Source organism: Artemia sp. Qi Xiang Cuo, chromosome 14 (genome assembly GCF_049724085.1).
Source record: "Artemia sp. Qi Xiang Cuo chromosome 14, ASM4972408v1, whole genome shotgun sequence".
Classification (NCBI taxonomy): Eukaryota; Metazoa; Arthropoda; class Branchiopoda; order Anostraca; family Artemiidae; genus Artemia; species Artemia sp. Qi Xiang Cuo.
This window is the reverse complement of record NC_142807.1, coordinates 61,060,580-61,084,571: the sequence shown is the minus strand read 5'-3', so window position 1 is coordinate 61,084,571 and position 23,992 is coordinate 61,060,580. Positions and strand designations below refer to the sequence as shown.

Sequence of the window (23,992 nt, the reverse complement as noted above, 5' to 3'; positions counted from 1 at the left end):
ATATATATATATATATATATATATATATATATATATATATATATATATATATATATATATATATATATATACATATACGTATATATATATATATATATATATATATATATATATATATATATATATATATATATATATATATATATATATATATATATATATATATATATATATATATATATATATATATATATATATATATATATATATATATATATATATATATATATATATATATATATATATATATATATATATATATACTGCTGATGCTATTAAGGCTAACCTTATGAAAATATTGCTGCTGTTGTAACTGATAATGGAGCAAAATGCAGTTCAGGCCGTAAAGGATGCTGCACCCCAAGTAGGTACAGGATGGAAACATGTTTCGTGCTTCGCAAACACTCTAAATTTGATTGTGGGGGGTGCTATCAATAATACCGGTGAATTGTTACCTCTTGTCTAAAGGGATGGAAATATTGCAAGCTTTTTCCAAACTTAGTGCTGTAACTACCAACAAGATGTGTCAAGTTCAAATCTTTATTGGCAATGTTTTCACCGAAAAACTAAAACCTGATGTGACTACTAGATGGAATTCACTTCTTACTATGTTGTGTAGTCTACAAGATTTTAAAGAGTCGGTAACAACATTCCGGTTGACAGGAGCACTTCAGGATTTTCAGAAGCAGACGAGGGGCTGGTAGGACGTCAGTAGTCAACGGATATAAGAAGTCGTTTTTATTTATCCAACCCCATTCCTCGGCTTTAAGTTCAGAATCAGGATTCCCACTCCATACCTGAACATAGTAGAAAACCCTGTAACTGTGGAATTTAGCCATATCAGAAGTTGATGGTAACTTTTTTGGGTAGATGAACATGCTAGCACCAGTCACCTTCTTTTTAAAAAATTCCCTGCAGAGCTTATTCAGGTCTCCACCTTTTGATAAGCCATATATGATGAGCAGAACATTTTCTCTAGCAACCCTTATTTCCTCCTTCGAAGCTTACTTTAGGATGAAAATCGCAGCTGATGTACGAAAATCGGCATCTGCCATTAGCTTCTTCAGAGCAAGGCCTTTTCCCACACTGTGAATCCATGAAGTAGAGTCACCAAAAAGAATCAGATGGCACGTCTCTTGGCCCAGCTTCTCTTTCAATTTGTGAATATCCCATATTTGGGGAGCTTTGTTTCACTTTGGTTTAGGTGCAAAGAATATTCTCTTATTTGATAGGCCACCATGATAACACTATAGAACCAAAAGATCAGTATCATCTCCAGTGACGATAGTGTCATAAAACCAGGAATAATCAACACCAAAGTGCACAATTGGGACATCTGCATCACTTGGTGCCTGAACTACAACGAAGCCCTTTGATCGGAGATAAACAGCAAACGTGCAGATAAACCAGGCCTTGTTTTTCTTGCAGGACAAGAACTAACCCTTCGTTTTTGGCCCATGGAATTCTGTGCATATGAGCTCCAACGTCGATGATATATTGAACGACTTTGGGAATGGGAGTAAAGCGCTCCTCAAGATTGCAAGCCTGTGTTATAGCCTTGGCAAATTCTGGCTTGTTCGGAGACCGGAGCATGCAAGAACTGTCAAAAAGTAATGCAGGGTAGGAACAGAGTTCTTGTTGAAAGTACACAGATTCCCTGAGATCGATCCTCTTTGCTTGCGTGATGAACCTCTAAAAAAGGAGAGTAGGGTCCAGTCTTTCGCAGTCTCCACTTGGATTCTGCTTTGTAGTAATTTGAACTGCCTGTTGTTTCGTCAAAACACAAAATCTGAACAAGCTTTTAAAACCACAAGATTTTTAGGCCTAAATCTCTATCAGAATCAACGTTGGCAGATTCGTAGGCTGTCAGACCGTTGGTGATGTTTTCTAGTTGAAGATCCGTATTAAATGGTGATCCTTTTCCTAGGAAATCGATAACGATCTGGGTGTCTTTACAGTCTCTTAGATGCCTCGGCTCCAACGTTTCCTTATGTTGTTCACTAGTTCCATAGAAAACCTGTGACATACCCTCCCTCAGGAGATTTAGTGCAGAGCAGACTGGTCGAGACAAAACCCATAAAGACCTTTGAGCCTCTGTCATACCACTTCCATTGGTAAGGCCACCAGCCGTTTTGAGACAACGCATGAGCTCCTGCTCAATGACAAGATCTGTGGAAAGCCCATCCCAGAATCTATCAGAACGTCTGATCACATGCATCCCATTCTGGAAGGCTTGATAAATAGCAGAATGGGTTTCTTGGAGCTTGACCATTCACAGGATGTAAAGCTGGCAGGATTTTGTGTAATTGTTGTGCCCAGATTCTGCCAGTCTGGATAGCATGGCAGAGGTGGATTTTAAATGCAGATTCCATAACACAAATCGTTCGGCTCATAAGAAATCTCGCATTATGCATTCCGTATCGGATTAATGGAACCACAGTTTTGAGGTTCTATACAGGAGCTATCCCAGTCTCTTCCTATTGATGGATCCCACTATTTTTTCTACAAAACAGTTCTTTGATATAAATTTCCAAGAATTTTACAACGTACGGTTGGATGCATTAGTTTACCATTTCAGACTGTAGATCTTTGGTTGAAATGAGGACACAAACCAAAATTTTCTCTTTCCTTTAAATATCAAGTCAATAGGAAAGGAGAACATTCGCAGTGAAACTTTTTTAGCTTGTTAGGAGGCAGATGTATCGAAAGATTTTTGTATCTATAGATGACAAGGTATCCAACACGAGCATTAACGTGACTTAATAAATGATTACTACTACTACTACTAACAACTCAACGCAGCACCAAGCCCCCTGAGGCCAGCACAGCTACGCACGCTCCTCCTCCATCCCAATCTATTCTAAGCATCCCTTTTTACGCCTGCCCATGAAGTTCCCATTTCCTTTGATTCTTTCTTTATGATGTCCTCCCACGGTAAAAGAGGAACACTTACTTTCCGTTTAGCGTATGATGGTGGGTTGAAAAGGACAATATATAGACATCTGTCATCCTTCATCCGCACAATTTGCTCTAGCCACTTCAACCTTTCTTTCATTATAGCCCTAGGGAGCGGTATTGAAACACATTTTTCGTATAGCCTATTGTTTGAAATACGGTCAGTCAGCCGGGTACCCAAAACAATCCTTAAGCAATTTATTTGGAAAACATCTAGCAAATCTTCATCCAGTTTTCGGAGCCCCCTTGCTTCAGAGCCGTATTTGACCACTGTCATCACTTTAGCATCTAATATTCTAAGCTTAGTTTGCAGACTTATCTTCCTATTCTTCCAAACTTTTTTTAACTGTGAAAAAACACCCTGAGCCTTGGCTATTCTACTTTTGACATCTTCACTGCTCCCACCATCTTTAGTAATAATACTACCAAGGTAAGTGAAGCTGTCCACCTGATACAATCTTTTCATTACCCAACTTCAACTTTTCATCTTCACTTATTCCTAGCCTTAGTGACTTAGTCTTCCTAATATTAATTTACAAACCTATTCTAGCACCCTCAACTCGCAAAACCTCTAAAACTTCATTCATTTTGCTTACACTATCATCTAGGATACTTAAATTATCAGTATAATCTTAGCCCAGGAAAGTTTTTCCTCCCCATTTGATTCCGTGGTCTCCCATTGCCTTTCCTGTGCTCCTTAAAACAAAGTCTATTCAAAATAATCCACATAAAGGGGGATAGAACACAGCCCTGCTTAACTCCTAAATTAATACAAAACCAGCTGCTAACCTCATTTCCTACCTTAACCGCAGCAGTTTTATTGTCGTACATAGCATTAATAACTTTAATGTATTTGTCAGGTATACCATGCAAGGATATAACCTTTACTAAAGCTCTTCTATCAACGCAATCGAATGCTTGCTCATAATCTACAAAACTTAAAAACAATGATACGTGACAACTCAAGCCCTTCTTAATTATTAATCCACGAGTACAAGTTAGGTAGATACATCCTCTACATTTTTAAAAACCACACAGTTTTTCTTTTACAATTTTGTCTACAGCATCTCTCAGTCTAAAAAATATCATAATCGGTTACTCAGGATAATTTTCTATTGTGACTTTTTAGCTTACGGCTTTATCCGGGAAATCACTTGGACAAAGCGTGGGACGAAACATTGATATCATTTATTGCATATGAAGGTAATGAAAGTGGCGTAGCTGCCTTCTGTGCTTTAACTGGTCTTTTAAACGAGCCAACCATAATTCATCAGCCCACTTATTTTTTTTTAATTTTTTTTTTTACCAACAATGGACGAATTTGTGGACAGGTGCTAAATGAATTGGTGGACGAATAGGTGCTAAATGAAACATGTCAAATGAAAATAAAAAAATGCATATTGATGAATATGAAACGGGCTTTCTAGTAGACATTACATCAGGTTAATTTGATTTTTGGGCTCTGCTTATCCTTTTATGTCAGAATAGTTGCCTTTTGACAGTATGGTGGAAAAGAGGGCACGACGATGAGAAGGGTAAAATCCCATATTGATGATTATGAAACTTTTTTCTGGTACATTGTACATCAAATTCGCTTGCCTTTTCAGGCTCAGCTCTTCATTTTACATCAGGACTGTACTTCATATACAGAAAAACGAACATTTACCGATAGTTAATTTTTCTTTTTTTTAGAAAAAACTGAAAAAATTGACACGTAAAGCAAAAGAAAACTAGTTTTGCGTCGATCTAGAATGTGCAACTTTTTATATGTCGTTAAGCTTTTTTTGTCTACAATATGGCATAAAAATCATTTCTGCTGCAATTTGTTTGGGGTCGATCCATATTTTTGGCTAGTTTGCCTGTACTAAATCTCAATAGCTAGATTTCCGAGTTAGTATTTCATGTTTCTTTTAATTTGGTCTTTTCTTAATAGAACTTTTTATTTCTCAGTCTATTTGGAAAGCCATCCTTTTTTTCTGAAATACATTTTCATTCTTTCTGGAAAACAATTAGGCGTCATTTTCGCACTAACTGAGCAGTTCAGTTCGAGTAGCTAAAATAAAACGAGCTGCTAAAATAAATTGCCAATAACATACATCATTTGACATTGCATTGTGCCAATAATGATGGAGAAATTTTTCGAATTTCACTACGCTTGTTTAAATGGACATAACTATGGATTTTGTCTAGGGGAAGGGGAAATTTTTCATCCTCTTTCAAGACTAGGTAATACATTTGACTTTGTGGATTTGTGTAGGGAGTCTACATTAGCAAACAGAGGGGGCAAGGACCCAAAATTTTCACGCCTCATCAACAATCAAACAATTTCATCGTTTGCTAAACTGTTCTCAAGGGAAAAATCAGTGGGAGAATTACAAACGGGACGTTTACAAGATTTTTTTTTCCTCTCCAGGGGGTCCCATATTAAAAACATTAACTTTTAACTAACTAAACTTTAACTTACCTAAACTAGCTTAAGTTAACTAACTGACCTTGAACTTTAACTGAAAATATTAAAAAAATTTTGGCGGGAGCTCAATAGTAATTATTTTTCGATTAGTTAAGTCCCCAGAAAATCAAAAAAAATCGAAGGGACTTATGGCCCTAGGCCCCTCTCCACGTACGTCCCTGAATTCAGGATTAACCACGATTTGGTCCCTTGATCCATATTGCCCTGCTGGCCCTTCCTCTATGACAACCTAGCAAACGGTTTTGGACAATTTTCTCAGTAGTTTGAAAATATTAGATACAACCTTTAAGCGTGACAACACCCAAATTAGGTAATTTAGGTAAAATTAGGTAATTAGGTACTAGATAATTTACCAAAATAACAAGACTTTACACTAATTTGGCTTTTCACAAAGCATAAGATATAAATCATAGTTGGGCATAACAAATAATTAACCTATCGATTAGCTTAAAACAGTTAATAAACATTTGAAACCTAAACGCTTTATTAAGAAAGGAACGTAAAATACAAAAGAAGAAAAATGAGGCACAAGAAGGCACGACTTTACCAAAAAAGGCAACAAATTCAAAATATACACAGGCACTATAGCAATAACAATAATACCAATAAGAGAGAATTTTTTTAAATATCAATATTAAATACATTCTATGAAAAAACCTACATTCATGGAAAAGCTATTTCCACCTGCTTCTAAATATCATTCAACGTTATAATAATTTGTACGAGCATATTGTCTAAAATAGGTTTAAATTTTTCTTTATAACAAAGAGACGTAGCCAATGGCGGGCTAGCTAAGATAAACTCAAAAAAGCTTCACCAGGAAAAGGGAAGAGTCAGAGTTTTTTTTTACTATAAATATATTCATTCAAAAAAATAAAACTTTGATCAACCTTGGGGAGGGGGCTATTCATTGTTTTCACTGAGATTACAGCCACTCTCAACCGACAAAAAAAAAAAAACAGTTTACATATATTAAAATGTTTAATACAGCAGTAGCGAGCAGCGCCATACCTTTACTACGTAGAACTATTAATGACGAAGAGCTTATGTGACTTTTTTTTCCAATAATTAGGAGGTTAAAGGGGCATGGAGGTTTAACCAAAAAGTTTTTTTTGTCATTGCTTGTAAATAAAAAAAAAAACAAAAAAAAAAAAAAAAAAAGGGAACAGAAATAAATGGCAAAAAGCTGTACTTTGGGCTGAGAGGATTACAAGCCAGCAATTTGTATAGCGACGCTTTTAGGAAGAAGATGGACCCATTCTAATGAAAGATAAAGCACAATTTTGGTCAAAAATACTAAAGTAATTATATAAAAATAAACTAAAATAAGTAAAGTAATATTCACAAGATGCTACCTATTCGCTGGCACTATTCGGCCCACGTTCAAACTACCACCAGAACGCTTTTTTCCCTAAGAAAGTTTTAGCAAAATGCCAAGTTTCCAACAGGTTTTAGAGCTGCCGTCAAGTTGACGACATCTAATCTGGGGTAGTTAAAACTTAGATGGCGAAACTGTTAATACATAAACCGTAAAATTTCAGTTTCAATTGCACACCTTTTACAGTATAATAGCCCTGTGATGGCGCAGTGGGTGTGAACTCAGCTTGGAAATAAGGGACCCAGAGAACAAACTCAGGTTTAAGGGCCAAAGAAAGGACCTTAGTAGTCAAGAAGCGTCGTTAATCCAATACACATAAAATATAATACATTTCTGGAACTTTGGTAGGGTACAAGTTAAACTTTTTAAATTTGTATAAGCTGTTTTTATGTCTCAGTCCCAGTATAGTATATTGCGCTGCTCAATATTGGCTTAACAGTGAAATGTGAGTATGGAGTTATAAATTATATCTGTGCCCCTTTATAGTGCTGCTTATCATCAATAAAAAAACAGATGAATATTGTCAACATCAGAAAAAGAAGAAGTATCAACTCACATACACAATAACGTTCATAAAAAGTTATTGAGAAAGGTTGCCTTGACAAAAAAAAGAAAAAAAAAACAAAGAAAAAAACAAAAAGAAAACAAAAAAAAAAGATATTGTAACATAAACAGAAAATATTTGAATAATTTACTAATTAGTCAATTTGCTTCACAATAGTCCTGATAGATTATATTTACTTTAACAACAAAAATGTCTTACCTATTAAAGTGGTAACTTTTAAGTGGCATTTAAGTGAAATAAAGTTTTAATTATATCTACTAATTAATTTACCCTTTTTTTTTAGTTATAGTGCTAATAAATTATCTTCACACCAACAACAAAAATCTAATACCTTTTAAAGTAGTACTTTTATAATACCTTAAGTATGATATTATCATCCTCATTTCAAATCTTCCAGACACGTGTAAGCGAAATTTTTATTAAAACATACGGTGATAATGCTCAGCAAGCAATGAAGAGCCAGGTAAATCAAAAGGACCGTTTCCATGAGGGGGGATCACCTGATGGCTTGACCCCCTCCAAACGCCCTACTCGTACAGAAGTAGCAAATATGCGTGTAAACAAATTTTGGCACAAAGAAACCTTGACTTCTAAGTCAACATGAAGATTTTCTGTACCTCCCCCCCCCCTCCCGAACAAAATCCTTGATACAGGTATGTGAGTCAACATTGAGTCCAGCAACAAAACAATTATAACCTTCTTTATTTTAACAACCGTAAGAGTTAATATAAACGATTGCTTTTTGGACAAGCTTTCTTTGATATTTTCAAGAAAGCAGTCGATCCAGGAGTTCCAGGAGTTCCAGGCTGAAACTTTTAGGAATGAGCTAAAATTTCAAATTCTAAAATTATGAGTTTCATTAACATAGTTTAACAGCATATCTTCAAGTATTAAAGAAAGTTTGTCCACAGGCCACTTATTTATCCAAATTCTTACCATTAATATTGTATTTCAACTTTAAAGCACTTTTAGTATTCTTAGCCTTGAATGTCACTTTTCAAATAAATCTTTGTGAAGGAATAGAGGGGCATTACTCCCTTAAAGTTGGCTTTAAATAGCCCCTTTCTCTTCCCTTGCCCTAGAAAAATTTCAATATATTGGACCCTAAAACGAACTTTTTGAAAAATCATCTCTCTTTACCTCGAAAATTTGTCTAACTTTTTACACCATTTAGAATTTTACTACTACCACTTTAGAAAATAATTCTACTTTACCCCTTAAAAGTAATATGTACAAAAAAAATAACTGGAAGATCGACTATGACCATGAATATGATAAACCTAGCATGTTCCCTCAGAACTGATGACCATGAGTGTGATCACCCGTAAAAAAAAAAGATGAATCTGCTCCAGCACCTTTTTTCAGTAAAAAAAAAACATAAAAACGATGTAGTCCAATTGAAAAAACTCGGCCGACAAATTTCTTCCACTTTACCCCTTAAAAGTAATATAAAATATATGGCCCTTAAAAGGCCATATAAAATATGGCCTTCTTTTAAGACTACCGTCTTTCTCTGGCACATGTCAAAAACAGTTGTTATGAAACTATAGGCAGTAGCTAAGAAAGGAATGTCAACTTCAAGAGAAAAAGAAGAAAAAATAAATATACAACTAACTTACGAACTTTACGTATGGCAATAGTAAAAATAAACAATAAAAAGCGTTCGATTTATTTTCAGTTTATGAATTCACAAAACAAGCCAATAAAGCCTACTCCTGTCGTTGACTGTTATTGTTTCAAAGGTGGCGTTTATTATAATATTCATTCCTACACACAAGCAGAAAGAGTACGAGTTTCCCCGTAACTGTTTTTACTAAATACGTTAAAAACGAAGGAAACCGAATACTACAATTTCACCAGGAAGCAGAATATCCCAAATTTTGAAAGCCTTTGCGTTACAAAATCAGCCAAGATAGAATTTTTTTTTTTTTTTTTTTTAGAACGCAACATTTAGGGGAGGAGTTATTCCTCCTCATTTGTTCTGAAAAAAAATTAAATAAGAGAGAAAGTCAGTGACATTACTTCTTCTAATTCTTGCCCTGCCTCTCACGATTTCATTCAAGAGGCTGACATAGTCTTCCTTTATTTTTCAAAATAATGACTTTTTATAAGTTTACACGTGATCTGTGCAACCATACTACTTCACACCTTTTCTCGTCAGATGAGGTTAGGACAGGTTGCGTTATAAAGACACTTAGATTTGCTTCCTCACAGCAATGAATTAAAAACATGTACAGATCTTCTAAGCAGAATTTTCGTCTTTAATAACAATTAACCAAACACTTTTCAAAACAGAAAATAGTCTTCTCATCCTAAATTACTATACAAAAATCTATTTACACGTTGGCAATCAAATTTAATATTTGCTTCTAAAATTAATTTGTTACATCAACACACCCAGCCCTTTCATGCAAGGAACATTTCAGAAAAAAAAAACAACTCAAAACAGTGTCTAATATAGAAAAGACAGGAAATTAAGGGGGGGGGGATCTTAATAGTCTTGAAATATCAGGAGAGTTAGGACCAAAGCCCCCCTACTCTGCGTATAGAACTGGAAGGTACTATATCCAACTTAATCTAAGATAAACAAAATCAGAATGATAGCTCCCCCAAAACTTTATTAAAAGTGATGTAGACACATATAATGTTTAAACCAAAAGCTTCCTAAAAATTCGAAGAGCTTTATAAAAACCTTGTCCGTTTCTAAACAATGGGCATTGTGGAAGACTTCATAATTCAATTATATTCAAGTGATGTTAAAACAGGCAGGCAGAACTTCCTTAGCAGATTACAAGATAATATTCCTGGTATTGGTGGGCAGACATTGCGCCAGTACTGTCTTATTGGCGCTAGTTTTTCATCAGTTACCGATAAATATCGTCATGCAGCAGTTTTTTTGCATGGACTACACCATTGACATCTACTTTGGGATAAATAAAAATTAGATGGCAATACTGGTTATATATACATAATTTATACAGCTATGTAGTTTATATATGTTGTTTAGGTAGAAATAGCAAAGTTTCACATATGGACTTTACCATGGTATATCTTTTTTCAGTTTCATTTAAAATTATTTTTACCTAGAGGCAAAATCACGTTTTTAGGTACCATTAATTAGTAAATTACATCAAAATTTTTAAATCGAACGCCTTAAAAGAAACAAAAACAAGACCTGGCTCAAACCAGAAAACCATAAAAAAAAGCGCCTAAACTAACCCCCAGAGTCAAGCAACGTTGAGCATTCCAAAAACTACACTTCACAGAAGATGCGTTCAAATTATTGTGTTGGCATGAAGCCAACACAATAAGTCTATCCATTCCTGGATATCGTCACTAAATCAAATATAACAGGGGAATTTTTAATATCATCAGGTCAGTCGCACTCTTCTTTAAAATAGGCCAATTTCTTTCAAATTGTTTTTTATAATAACATCAGTAACAGCGTCAAACACAAATTGGATATTAGACGTATCTGTGGCACAAGTGAAGTGGGTGTAAATCTCTTTCTGATCTCGTCGTTTATTCAAACTTTCAAATTTCATTTGGATGTAAGCGGCCGCCTCTTCATAGTTATTAGCACCTGCAAAAGAAAAAGACTCGTCAGCAAAGAAAGCTGTTTTACAACTAATCTTTTGCATGGACTACACTATGGGCATCTACTTTGGGCTAAATAAAAATTAGATGGCAATACTGGTTATGTATACATAATTTATACAGCTATGTAGTTTATTTGTTGTTTAGGTAGAAATTGCAAAATTCCACACATGCACTTAACCGAAATTAAGTTCTTTGAAACAAAAACAGACTATTGTGACAAAAAATATGTGTAATTAGCACTAAAACTTGTCGGGCGACATAGAGAAAAAAAGCGATATAAAAGAGAATATAAAAAGAGAAAAAGAGAAATATAAAAAGATATAAAAAAGAGAGATATAAAAAGAGAAAAAAAGCAAAGCGCATACTCATTTGTGATATCGGAGAACATTGTTTTGCCTCTCTTCCCACACAAAGACAATTGTAAGTCACCTTGCCCCCACCCAGGGGCGTCGTTTGGGAGGGACAAGTGGGGGGGGGGCAGTTGCCCCTCCAATAAACCAGAGAAAAAATTATTATATAGTCCATGCTCCTTGAATAGCCGGATATGGACCCCTCTTGCTCCAATGAAAATACTGTAGATTCGCCCCTGCCCCCACCCCAGAAAAACCACCCCAGAAACTTTTGGTTCTTTCCCCCACTATGCGACAACTCAGTGAGACTTACCTAAATAATAACCTTGGAAATACTTGTTTATGAAGAGAAAAGGGTAAATTCATGATATAAATCAAATAGAAAAAATAAGTGCATCCGTCAATATTAATTCCAAATATAATAATCAATGCTGTTGCAACTGAGCCTCATCTCCCCCTAAATGGGGCTAGATACAATCTTGACACGACTTTATTAACCAAACACGCTATGCATAAATTTATACAAAGGAGACAGAGAGGAAACTCGTTACGTCTCCCTTAATAATAATGAAAATGAAAAAAGATATTACACTTTGATAACAATAACGGAGCACAGAAGAAAAAGATAAAGAAAGAAAGAAACGAGGAAGAAAGAGAAGAAAACACATTCTACAACCGACAATTTGGATGGTTTGCGTTGTCCCTCATCAATAGCTTCCTAAAATAACACCAATTTGCGAACAAAAACTAATCGTCACACTTTTTATGCAGCCTAGGACTACATCTGGGCAATCTATGCTCGGACAAAAGTTTTCAGGCAAAAGTGGCATCTAGGCCCAGCCACCACTAGGGGCGCTGGGACGCAATTGCTACGGCAGGGAACATTTTTATATTTTGCTAATGGACGCCTCGTCTAAGGTTGACATGATTAAAAATAAACTTTGGAAAGCTCTACCTTTAACAAATGGAATTTATGAATTTTCCAAAAAGAATAGACCTTCGCGTGTTGAGCGGGAAACCCATTTTAGTGACCTTTCGAATGTGATGGTCCTAAACAACTTTTGCACGTTGATCAAATTTTGAGCAGTCTTTTCAGTTTGCACGATTTCTCTATTTCCTTTAATTCTTTATTGGATGTCGTATATTAAAACCACAATCTTTTAAATACGAGGATTGGATCCACTCAAATCATGTCAAATTGGCCTCAACTTCTTTTGAATTTGTTAAATCTTATCCACAAGTCTAGTAATGTTCCTTCATCTTTTAAGGTTGGGATGGACGTTAATCCCAAAATCCGGTAAAAGAAATCTCTGATCTTGTGATTCTTATAGATCAATAACGATTCTATAATCGGACAGCTTTTTAAATTGTGTATAAAGAATCTTTTGCAACATTTGGATGTTGGTCTTGGTCAAGTAGGCTTCAAAAAAGGAATGGTGTAAGTATTTCCAAGAGCACACTGCCTTTCTATGACATTCAAATAACAGTTCAACAGCAGACCAAAATATCCAGAGATTTCGTGTCCTTTTATTAGACAGTAAATATTCACTGTCTAATAAAAGGATTTATCCCTATTGAACTGTCACTTCTACGTAAAAAAGGAATGGGCTGCGACCATACCTATGTAACGTTTGATGCAATTATTAATAAGTCAAGGTCTTCTGGCTCCCCGCTTTATACAACTTTAATCAATATAAAAGGAGCCCTTGACAATATTTCACATGTGAAATGTCTCATATCAGTTAGACAAGTTGGAGTTTTATCTCCTTATATTTATTAATATATTTTTGGCGGGGTGTCTTTTACTGCATATGTTGATGATATTATTTATTGGTGTACTAAAGCTAGTTTAATTGAAAATTTTAATACCCTTTTTGTTCCAGTAAGCTTCAAGATAGATGTCAACATTTTCCCCTCAATGACAATAACCGAGCTCAACTAATTTGCGACAGGAGTACTTCATTTCCAGTTTCTGATACTCTTCTTTATCTGGGGTTATTTTATTGTACTTCCCCCCGAGCTTCCAAGTTAATACTAATTTTAAATATTCAAGAAAAGGTTAGAAAAGCATTAGGCTCAGTAATACGACTTCGAGGCATCTATTGTGATATTTTAGGTCTCTTTTTAATACAGTTGCCCTCTCGCATGTCTTCTATCCTGCTCTTCTTTTCTGAGATTCTAAAATCTGCAATTTGTCTTTAATTCGGGTTTGCTATTTGAAATACTACAAATTTTTACTTGATTTTCTAATTTGTTTTAGTAGCACTCAATTAGTTTTGAGATATAAAATTAAAGGGCTGTTGGAATTAGCTAGGATTAAGAGGGATAATTTTTATCATAAGTCTGAAAGTTTTCGCTTTATGCACAATCTTTTCCCTTTTTTCCAGAATTTAAATAATGTTGGATATTTTTTTTTTCTTCTTAAGTATTTTATTCAGTTATTAAGCCCATTATCAATGCTTTGTTTAGTTTGTTAAAGTATTTCAGGTTTTTTTTGCAATTTCATTTATATATTTTATATTTTGAAAAAAACAAATAAATAAATAGGGATAATGAGGTGTTGAATAGCATATTTCATTTAATCAATCTGATTTATGTTCAAGATCATTCCCCCCCCCCTAATTGAATCTATTATCCATCTTCACAAATAAAATCACATAATGTCGATGACATTTTCTTTGCCGTTTCTGATTTCATCGTTTTTATCATCATATACCAAATGTTGATTACAACCTAACACATCCTAACTAGTTACATCGTTCTGTTATCTCAACATCTGATATCATGACATAACAAATGTCATACATACATGTCATGACATAACACATCCTAAATAGTTACATCGTTCTGTTATGTCAACATCTAATATCATGACATAACACATCCTAACTAGTTACATCGTTCTGTCATCTCAACATCTGATATCATGAAGTACATTAACCTAAAATCATATAACGTCAATCTTTCCTCCACAAATAAAAACTTTACCCAAAAAAGTGTGTGATCTCAATATTTTACTTTTTACAAAAGGTAAGCCCTACATCAGGTTCAAGCTTGAGCAGGCCGCGGGCTCAAGCCCCCGAGTTTGGGAGTCTGATGCTATAGCATCTGAGCTAGCTTGGCTTTGGTTTTACACCTTTAACGCATTAATATATACAAACAAAAAGATTCCTTAACAGGTTTATAATCGGGTTCGCTCTAGGGTCAGGCCAGTGACACATGCAGTGGACAAGCACCAAGGACAGTGAAAATGAGACCTGATTGTTTCAATTGGTTAAGTGGAAACTTAAACATATTTGAAAGAAATAGTCGGCAATAGTGAAAAATAAGGGCAACAAACTAAAAAAAAAAAAAAAAAAAATGAAAGTTGAAAAATCAACAAAAACACAATAAACTTCCTTGAAAGTATAGTCTTTGGGTACAATACAAACAGAAAAAAATGCCAAAGTTAACTAATTTCGCTTGCATATTTATTTTCAGAATTCAACATGGCAACAATTGCGAAAATGGGGTATTGTCCTAATACTTTCTTAATTTTGAAACGACCAAGGGATAAATCTTAGGAAATCACCCCTTTCAGGTACAAATAGGCACAAAATGGGTCCAAAACATAAAAAATGTTTTTATTTTGATGTAATTGACACTTCACCCATATATTTTTCCAATTCTGGCCTTGTTATCATTTGACTTTAAATAATAAAAAAAAACTATTGAAAACACCTGTTTCTGATTCGGGTTGTAGTGTAAATCTCTGTTTAGTTCTTTATTTGTATGCCTTTTATATTGGCAGATGTAATGGTTTACGTAAATTCCAAAGATAGACGATAAACGGTACATCGTCTATATTTAATGATATGCGTATGCACACAGAGAAAATAAGGTAGCACAAGAACAACTAGCTACGACGAAGGCGAAATATAGACTGACCTTAGAAGTGTACCAAGAGAATAACTTTCCTGGAATGGAGGTTCCAGCTATCGGTTGTTTGACCATGCCTGGGACCGAGCCCTTTCCCACGACTAGCTGTAGTCCCAAGAGCCCCCCCCCTGGACCACTCTCGTTGACACATAAATGGCCAAATAACTAAGAAATGAGACACCCGGAAAAGCTTCTCGAATTGATGTTCTAAATACTTTACAGTAGTATTGAATCTTTGATTTTCTGAATCCTGCCCATTGACATTTTGGAGTGCAGTCGAGGTATAATTTGATATCTAATATAATATTATTTATAATCTGATTAATAATATAATATTTTGTATTCAAACAAGCTATTATGTAAATGTACAAATACAAACATTTGTTGATAAGACATTCACTTAAAAAACTACTTAGTCTACTTTACTGCTTTAATTCTCAACTCTCCACAAAAAAAGTTCGGAGAAAAAAAAAAAAAAAAAAAAAAAAAAAAAAAAAAAAAAAAAAAAAAACAGAACCTATCTTATGGGATTTTCCCGCGTACATAGTCTTCTTCAAAGATGCATTTTTAGACTTGAATTAAGATAGTTTTACGTATCTATATTCATAGATGTATACGAGTCTAAACCTTAAAGGACTGCGAAATCAAACTACTTTTTTTCTGCGGGGGGGGGGGGCGAAGGAGATAATATAAAAAGAGTGAATATTTAAGCCTAAGTTTTTCCAGACGGCTAATGACTCTTAGAAAGAATATTGGATTGACAAACACCCCCCCCCCTCCCTCTCTAATAAATACTTTTTTAGGTACATGAAAGGAAGACTCACCAGTATATTCGGGGAAGCAAATAGTCAATGGCGATTTGTTGATTTTTTCTTCAAACAAGTCTTTTTTGTTCAAGAACAATATTATTGATGTCTCCACAAACCACTTGTTATTGCATATCGATTCAAAAAGTTTCATGGATTCAATCATTCGGTTCATTTCTTCGTCTTCTGCTAATACAAGGTCGTATCCTGAAAATGATGATAAGATAAAATCATAGTATAAACTTAATACAATATTATATTGTATTATATGATACAATATAATATATTTTTAATATAATATTATATACGTATCATGAAGAAATTATCATTTAGCGAGAAATTCTGCTTTGATTTAAACATTTCTTGAAATTTCTCAAACTATTTTCACTTTTTGTATCGCAGAAAGCAAAAAAGCAGAATTATTTAGTGGAAAATCCTATGGTACTTGTATAATATGCCCCCTACCGCTCAAGTTGTTCATGCATTGAAGCACTGTGAACCGGTTTCTTTCGTTAGTTTCTTTCAGCTTAGCGTGAGTAAAGACAAAGAGAAGTGACAGAATAGATGGGAAATATATAATTTGGGCTATATTTTTTCAAATTATGGGGGTAAAGTATTTGGACAGTGTGAAGTCAGGAAACAATTCTTACTTCATAATATCATAGTAGTTGTAGGTAAACATTTTGCACGCATATCCGCTGTACTTTACCCCCCCCCCCCCCTATTGTGCAAATATATAGCCCAAATTTGTTTCTAAAATATTATATTTTTATCATACTTGGGTATATTTTATTAGGATTAACCTAAGTTCCCTTCCTGAGCAACCTAACTTCCCTTCTTGAGCAACAGGGGATATATCATACAAGTACCAATCCCTTTTTTATTTAAATATTTCTGGAAGTGTTGAAACCATTACTGCTTACCTTTACTTTTTGCAACTGGATCGTGACGGTCTAAATTTGTTTCCTAGTGTGGTATGGGTACCCCAAGGGATATGAGAAGAGTTTGGTGGCGTTACACGCTGCACCGAAATCTGGTGGGAATTTGCACCAGCAAGGAACAGATGGCTAGATATGGAACCGTGTCTCAAATTAAAATTAATAACCAGAGAAACAAAGTGTAACGAACTCTAGGCCATATCCAGAATTTTCGCTTGGATTGAAAATCCTATCCAGGATTTTCGCTAGGAGGGAAGGGGGTTACAATAAACTTTAAAAATGTACCAAAAATTTATTTATATGCGTTTTTGTTACGTGTTTACGAGTTAAACGAAAATTTCAGGGGATTCAAATCCCCTAACTCCCCCCCCCCCCCCTGGATACGGCCTTGATGTGTCAATTCAGCACACGAAATTCCACCTTTATTATTGATCAAGACAAATGTTGTTCATAACATAGCTTTTACTCACATTTTATAATGAAAAATTGTATTTCTCTCCTATTATTATTTTTTGTATGTAACAAAACAATAAAAAATAAAAAGGAATGTATTTTAATGGTTATCAAGATAATCCACTTTTTTGTGACGGGTCCAGGGCGTTACGGAAATTATAGAAAAGGGTAAATCATTGTCAAAAGTTTGGGAAACACTGGTCTACATTGAGTTTTAAAAAAGTTGAGAAAGACTTACGATTACTAACACAAAAATATCAAAGCATAAGGAAACCAAGCAGTTCAAAAAGTACCCACAGGGTATAGAACTTCTTAAATACGTTAGGGTATAGAAATCCTGAAATACGTTAGGGTGTAGAATTTCTGACATACGTTAGGGTATAGAATTTCTGAAATACGTTAGGGTATAGAATTTCTGAAATACGTCATGGATAAAGGCATTTATGTTTCTTTTCATATTTTTTTTCCTTTTATGATTCCAAGCCCTTTGTCAAATCCTCTGACAATTGTTTCAAATATTCGATCTGGTTTTCTATAGTATTTAATTTAGGCTCAAAGAATAAAAAAAAAATCCTTTGATATGTAAGCAGCCTTAAGGCAGGTTTTAAAAAATTAACCATGCTCCTAGTAGCCAAAATCGAAGGTACTAATGGGGCTGTAACACCTCGAGATTTCAGCCCTGAGCTCGGCATCTTCAGAAAATATATGTTTTTTTTTTTGTTTTTTTTTTTTACTACCTATCTTTCTTACCTCTTTCTCGATGTTCCATAGCTCTCCACTTTGAAAATTCCTCACATACATAATTTTTTCTCTCCTTGTACACTTTATCTACCTTTCTCCTATAAACCTTTTTTTTTCATTCATACGATTCTCCATCAATTAATTTACCATACAAAAATTTCAAAATTCTCATTATAGCTACCCACGGCAGTAAGGGGATGCTCCCATTGTTTTAAGGGTAATATTTAATAAATTTCAAAAGTAAAGACAACCAGCTAGCAGCATCTAGAGTTAATCTTCAAGTTAAAATTTAGGGAGGGTAACTCCTTCTCATGTAGTTATGGCGCTGATAGAATTCCACATGAGAATTTAAGACGAATATTTTAAAAACAGTTGGATGTGAAATTGTAGCTTAGAATTGAATAATGCTGAAAATGAATGGGATGATTTTAGGAAAATAGTTTGAAAAAAAAAGTAGAAACTGCTTTTTTTAAGGTTCTTAAATACTAACGTGTAAACAAAGAACAAAACTCTGTTTCTCACAAAAGGTTCTAAACTTTTGACATTAATTAAATATTACATTTATTACTACTTTTGACATTTATTAAATATTAGCATAAAAGTACATCGACTTTTATAATTGAATATCTTCAAACCTTGATCAGATTTGTTCAAACCTTGCCATTCTTCTAAAGTGATATCCCTCTTAAGTGATACTTTGGCATATCCCTAAGGACTCAGTGATAACCCTGACTACACCAACTTCGTGACTACCCGAGTAAGCATCATTTCCTCCGGGCAAGCACACAAGTAATTAAGTAAGTAAGTTTATTTGTAACCCGCAATATAAAATAACTGCGGAGTTAAAAAAAAGAAAAAAAAAATAATATTATCCACAAGGAAATAATAACGAAAACACAACATAAATAACATAACAATATCCATAAAAACACTAATCTGGAAAAAAATAAGTGAGGGGGTCACTGGCACATCTTCCTTGGCGTATTGGTCCTCAGATCCTTAGCGATGCTGTCAAGCAGCACTAGAGGGTCGATAAGTCCAAAATGAGAAATAATCTTGTGATTTCTGTACCGCCTTAGCAAATATAGCAGGAATTTACAATGTTTAAAATAGCCTCTCCTTAGCTGAAGACGGTCTTTTTTGCGCATTAGAGGCTGAAAACCGGAAAGAAAAAGAACTGCTGGAGAACAAAAACTATGGTAAAGTTTACATAAGCCTCGGCGGCTGTACCTCCCTCTATTAGGCAAGATTTTACCATATGGGAATCGAATGCACTGCAGAGCACTAGCAACCAGAGACGAGCATGTAGTCGAAAGTGTATCAGAAAAAGTAATCCCAAGCCATTTCAACTTTGAGACACACTTGAGTAGCATTGTACCCACATGTAAAGGAGGAGCTGGTTTAGAAATATTAAAAGACAGAAACTCGCATTTTGAAGCATTTACAGAAAGCCCAATTGTACTCAAAGCATTAATCAGAACATTTAGATTTTTTGTGAGACCTGACCTAGTATGACTAACTAGCAGAACATCATCAGCATAGGCAATGTGACTAACAGCAGCATTTTCTAAAAACACTGTAGGAGACAGCTTTCGCAAACAGTCCGCAAGCACAGTTTTAAAAAATATATGGAGACAGCACACCGCCTTGCCTGACTCCCTTCTTTACTAATATAGGCTCGGATATATCAGACATCCATTTTAACCAAACCAACGAACTGGAATGCTGATATAGTATACCTTTCGTTCAGCATTAGTTAATTCTTGCTTGGACTCGCTATCGAAGCACTGGCGACTGAGCAGATTCATCAAATGTACTTAAGATATCAACCGAGACCCAAAGAATTGGCCTATTTTGTATCTTTGTCAACACTCGCAGCTGACCTAGTATATGGGATTGAGAACAACCAAAACCGGCTCTGAACCCAACTTGATAATCATAAAAATCACACTTAGTCAAAACTTCAGGCAATACGACATACTCGAGCAGCTTGCTCATGAAACAGGACACTGTAATTGGTCGATAACTGGAACACTGATCTGCGTCTTTTCTCTTTTTCAAAACTGATGTTGCAATTCCCGAATGAAAACTATCTGGAACTAACGACTGGGCTAAATACATCTGGAATAGGAGCTGAATGTGTGTTAACAATAATGGACACTTAATGATGAAGTGATTGTAACACAGACCATCCCAATCAGGAGCACTTGATTTCTTAACACTCTTAAAAGCCCGATAGATATCACAACTAGATATTGATAATATATGGACTTGCCGAAGAACTCAAGGAGGAGTAATATGCAATAAGGAGGAAAACATGGACTGGACAGAATGTTTAAATGCAGAAAAAACACAAGTAAAATGAGCAACAAAATCATTGAAATTGATAATCAAAACGGTAGCAGGCACACACTTTCTGCTAATAATTACATTGAACCAAGACTTCCGATCCGAGGGGCCATCCAAAGCATTCAGGCGGGATTGACGAACAGATATAAACTGAAGTTTGGAATTTTGCTTAATTTTAAATAATTCACCAGATTTGGGCTGATCGCAATTAATCCAAATGCGGAGCCAAAACTTCACGTGTTGTTTAGCTTTTTTCACTTTTTGGAACACATTCCATTACTGTTTTCTGGTGTCAAATCTAAGACGTTAAACAGGAACTGCAAGTGAACCAGTTGACTTCAAGCAATACACGATCTGGTAATAGAAACAATTTAAATCAATTTTAACTGTCTGTGACCTTACAGAGGTTTGTAAAAGGTGAAAAGGCACTTTCAGGCTTGATAATAGTTTAGCCCCCTCCCCCCAAAAATAAAGATTTGTACGAGTGTTCCCGCATTTTCTGATGTTTTCATTATTGGTCACCCATTTCTACTGTTTCTTTTCAAAATTGCCCCTCCCCCCTAAAATAAAAGTTCCCCCGTGCGTGCCAGGAGTGGATTTATCCGATCTTGGTTGGATTGGAACTAAAAATTGCCCCTCCCCCCTAAAAAAACTTCAAAATTGCCCCTCCCCCCCTAAAAAAAAGTTCCTCTGTGCGTGCCAGGAGTGGATTTATCAGATCTTGGTTGGATTGGAACTAAAAATTGCCCCTCCCCCTAAAAAAAACTTCAAAATTGCCCCTCCCCCCTAAAAAAAAAGTTCCTCCGTGCGTGTAAGGAGTGGAGTTATCAGATATTGGTTGGATTGGAACTGAAAATTAAAACTTTTGGTCTAAATAGCCATATTCTTAACCATTTAATAGTTTTTTCGACACACCTTTTCTAATAAGGAAAAAAGATTCTTGAAAAGGTCTTGAGATGCGAAAGCAGATAGGTCTAGTTTAAAAAACCAGGTACATACAGGTCAGACGTTTTTTTTTTATCTTTTTTGGGGGGTGGGGCTTGGAAAAAGAAAGTTTTATGTACCAGGCATATTTTTAGGTTTTATTATGATCCATATAGATTCTTTGAACGAGTCTTGTGTGTGGGGGATGGGGGCCTAACCGAAACATTTTTCGTTTGAAGCTAAGGTTTGTTTGTAAAGGTTATAATAGTAAATTGGAAATATCCTTTCTAATGTAATATAAAAGAGGAAGAGAAAACAGTTTAAGATCTAATCCGAGTAACAATACAAGAACACCCTTATAATTTCTATTTTCAGTGTATAATTGAGTCTTGTATATAGGCTTCCGAAACTACACATAAGACCTGTTCAGGAAAAGTAGTCCTTTTATATTTTAATTTATATATTATATAAATTATATTTATATTTATAAATATAAATTATGTTTATATTTTATATTTTAAAAGTAGTCCTTTTTTATATGTAAAAATATAAATTTTTACAAGAAACAAAAGAAAAAGTTGAATAAATTTGAATAGCGACACTCAATGGCACAATTCAAAATCTATACATTAGATAAAATCGATTAATTTAATTAGAGAAAAAAAGTTTTTTTTCATAGAATTACAAGCATAAATTTTTCATAATGAAACTGTCGAATAAACTAAAATCTGTGATTCATCAAATTTCAATAGTTAAAAAATGGTAAATTCAGAAAAAACTTTGCTTATGTTCTTTATGGCTTACTGTTCTTTTTAGAGTGAAATATATGAATTTTTGTGTATAATTCTACTCCAAAAGGAGCGCCTTAGCTCCGCCTTCGAGTTCAACTGAGATAGACCTTCGCAATCGCCTCGATTGACCAAAACAAACCCAGTTGATGTTAGCATTCGCTTTGATTCAGACCAAATTAAATAATGAGTGGTAGTGAGTTAGTGATTGGATTGTTGGACAATTTAGTCGATGAAGATCATGATCGTGAAAGGTGTGGCAGGCAATATAAAGCTCATTCGCGTCGCAGAATACTCTCAAGTGAGAGTGATAGCGATCAAAAAAATGGCTCTCGGAGCCCAGAGTTTCAAACTCGTGCTCGGTATGGCTCTCGGAGCCCTGAAATTAGTTCTAGGAACGAAAAATCTTGCTCTCGGAGCCCCACAAAAATCCATGACACAAAGCGGAAGGCTTCTCCGGAAAAACACAAAGGTAAAAGATTAAAAGAAAACACGTCAAATGACGCTCTATTCAGAAAGATTTCTGAAGAACGTTCTGGTACCAAAGAGGGTCCTAAGATCCATAAGAAACTTGCCAAAGTTACAAATAGAGCTTTTTCTGAGCCTTTGGAAATAGTGAAGCTAAAAGAGTTATTTGAGCACCACCCTAGGCCTGCTAATACCGAAAAAATTGTTCCTCCGAAGTTGAATAGTGAAATTTGGGCTATTCTCTCATCATAGGCTAAACAGAGGGATGCTAAGGCCCTTCAAGTTCAGCGGACAATTGCTCACTCAACATTTTGTGTTTTAGAGGCAGCAAATGCGTTTCTTGAGACAGAAAATGAGAATATTAAAGAAAAAGTTGTCAAAAACCTTACAGATGCAGTTCACATGCTTGGCCTCACCAATTACGATCTAAGTTTAAAAAGAAGTCATGCAATGAAATTTGAATTGAGTCCAGATCCCACTGTAGCATCAGCTTTATGTGCCCCTGAAGTCAAAGTCACGGAGTACCTTTTCGGCAAAGATATTGCCAAAACAACATCTAAAGCTAAATCCATGGTGGATTTGACAAAATATTTTGGAAAACCAAAAAACGTGCAAGGGCCTACCGTTATTGCCGATGGAATAATGAGGCCCCCCGTCCAAATTATCACAGAAATCAGTGCCAGGACCGTCAAGAGAGGTCCAAATTCCAGAAATTCCAGAAATTCCAGAAAAGGGATCGAAAACAGCTGGTATGTACTATTTACCATACCCCGACCTTGATTTTTACGATTTTGCTGTTAATTTCAATAGGCAGTCACAACATTTGGCTGATAACTTTAAAGCTGGGAGAATTAGTAAGTACATCTCAAAATGGCAGTCAATAACCAGTGATTTGAATATTTTGAATATTGCGGCCTCAGGCTATAAGATTGAATTTGAGAAAACACCACTAAAAGCTTTGAAAACAAAAAACAAAAGTTTTACGTTTGAAGAAATAGAGGCTATAAGAAAGGAAGTTGATATTTTATTGCATAAAGGTGTTATTGTTAAAGTACCCGAATTGAGAATAAAGGAAATACGTTGCATTTCTCCCGTTTTTACAGTCCCAAAGAAAGATGGGTCTACCCGGTTTATTCTTAACCTTAAAAATTTAAATGAAAACCTTAAATATTACCATTTTAAAATGGAAAGTGTTCATTCTGCGGTTCTTTTGATGACAAAAAATTGTTATATGGTCTCTATTGACCTAGTCGATTTTTATTATTCATGCCCTGTTGATTTTGGATATC

General features: G+C 34.9%; 1 protein-coding gene and 1 pseudogene across 1 annotated transcript in view; one reads left to right on the top strand and one right to left on the bottom strand.

Moving 5' to 3' along the window:
* Positions 1-7,469: 7,469 nt before the first annotated feature.
* The window catches only part of Galphai (G protein alpha i subunit), a 69,369-nt gene continuing 52,846 nt past the window's right edge, over positions 7,470-23,992 (bottom strand). The window contains exons 6-7 of the mRNA XM_089100383.1: positions 16,061-16,249; positions 7,470-10,951 (exon numbers count right to left, since the gene is read on the bottom strand). Coding sequence (XP_088956509.1) covers positions 10,761-10,951; positions 16,061-16,249 — 380 coding nt within the window. The 3' untranslated portion in view covers positions 7,470-10,760. The remainder of the gene's footprint in view (positions 10,952-16,060; positions 16,250-23,992) is intronic.
* Positions 22,422-23,587, top strand: LOC148944718 (uncharacterized; annotated as a pseudogene).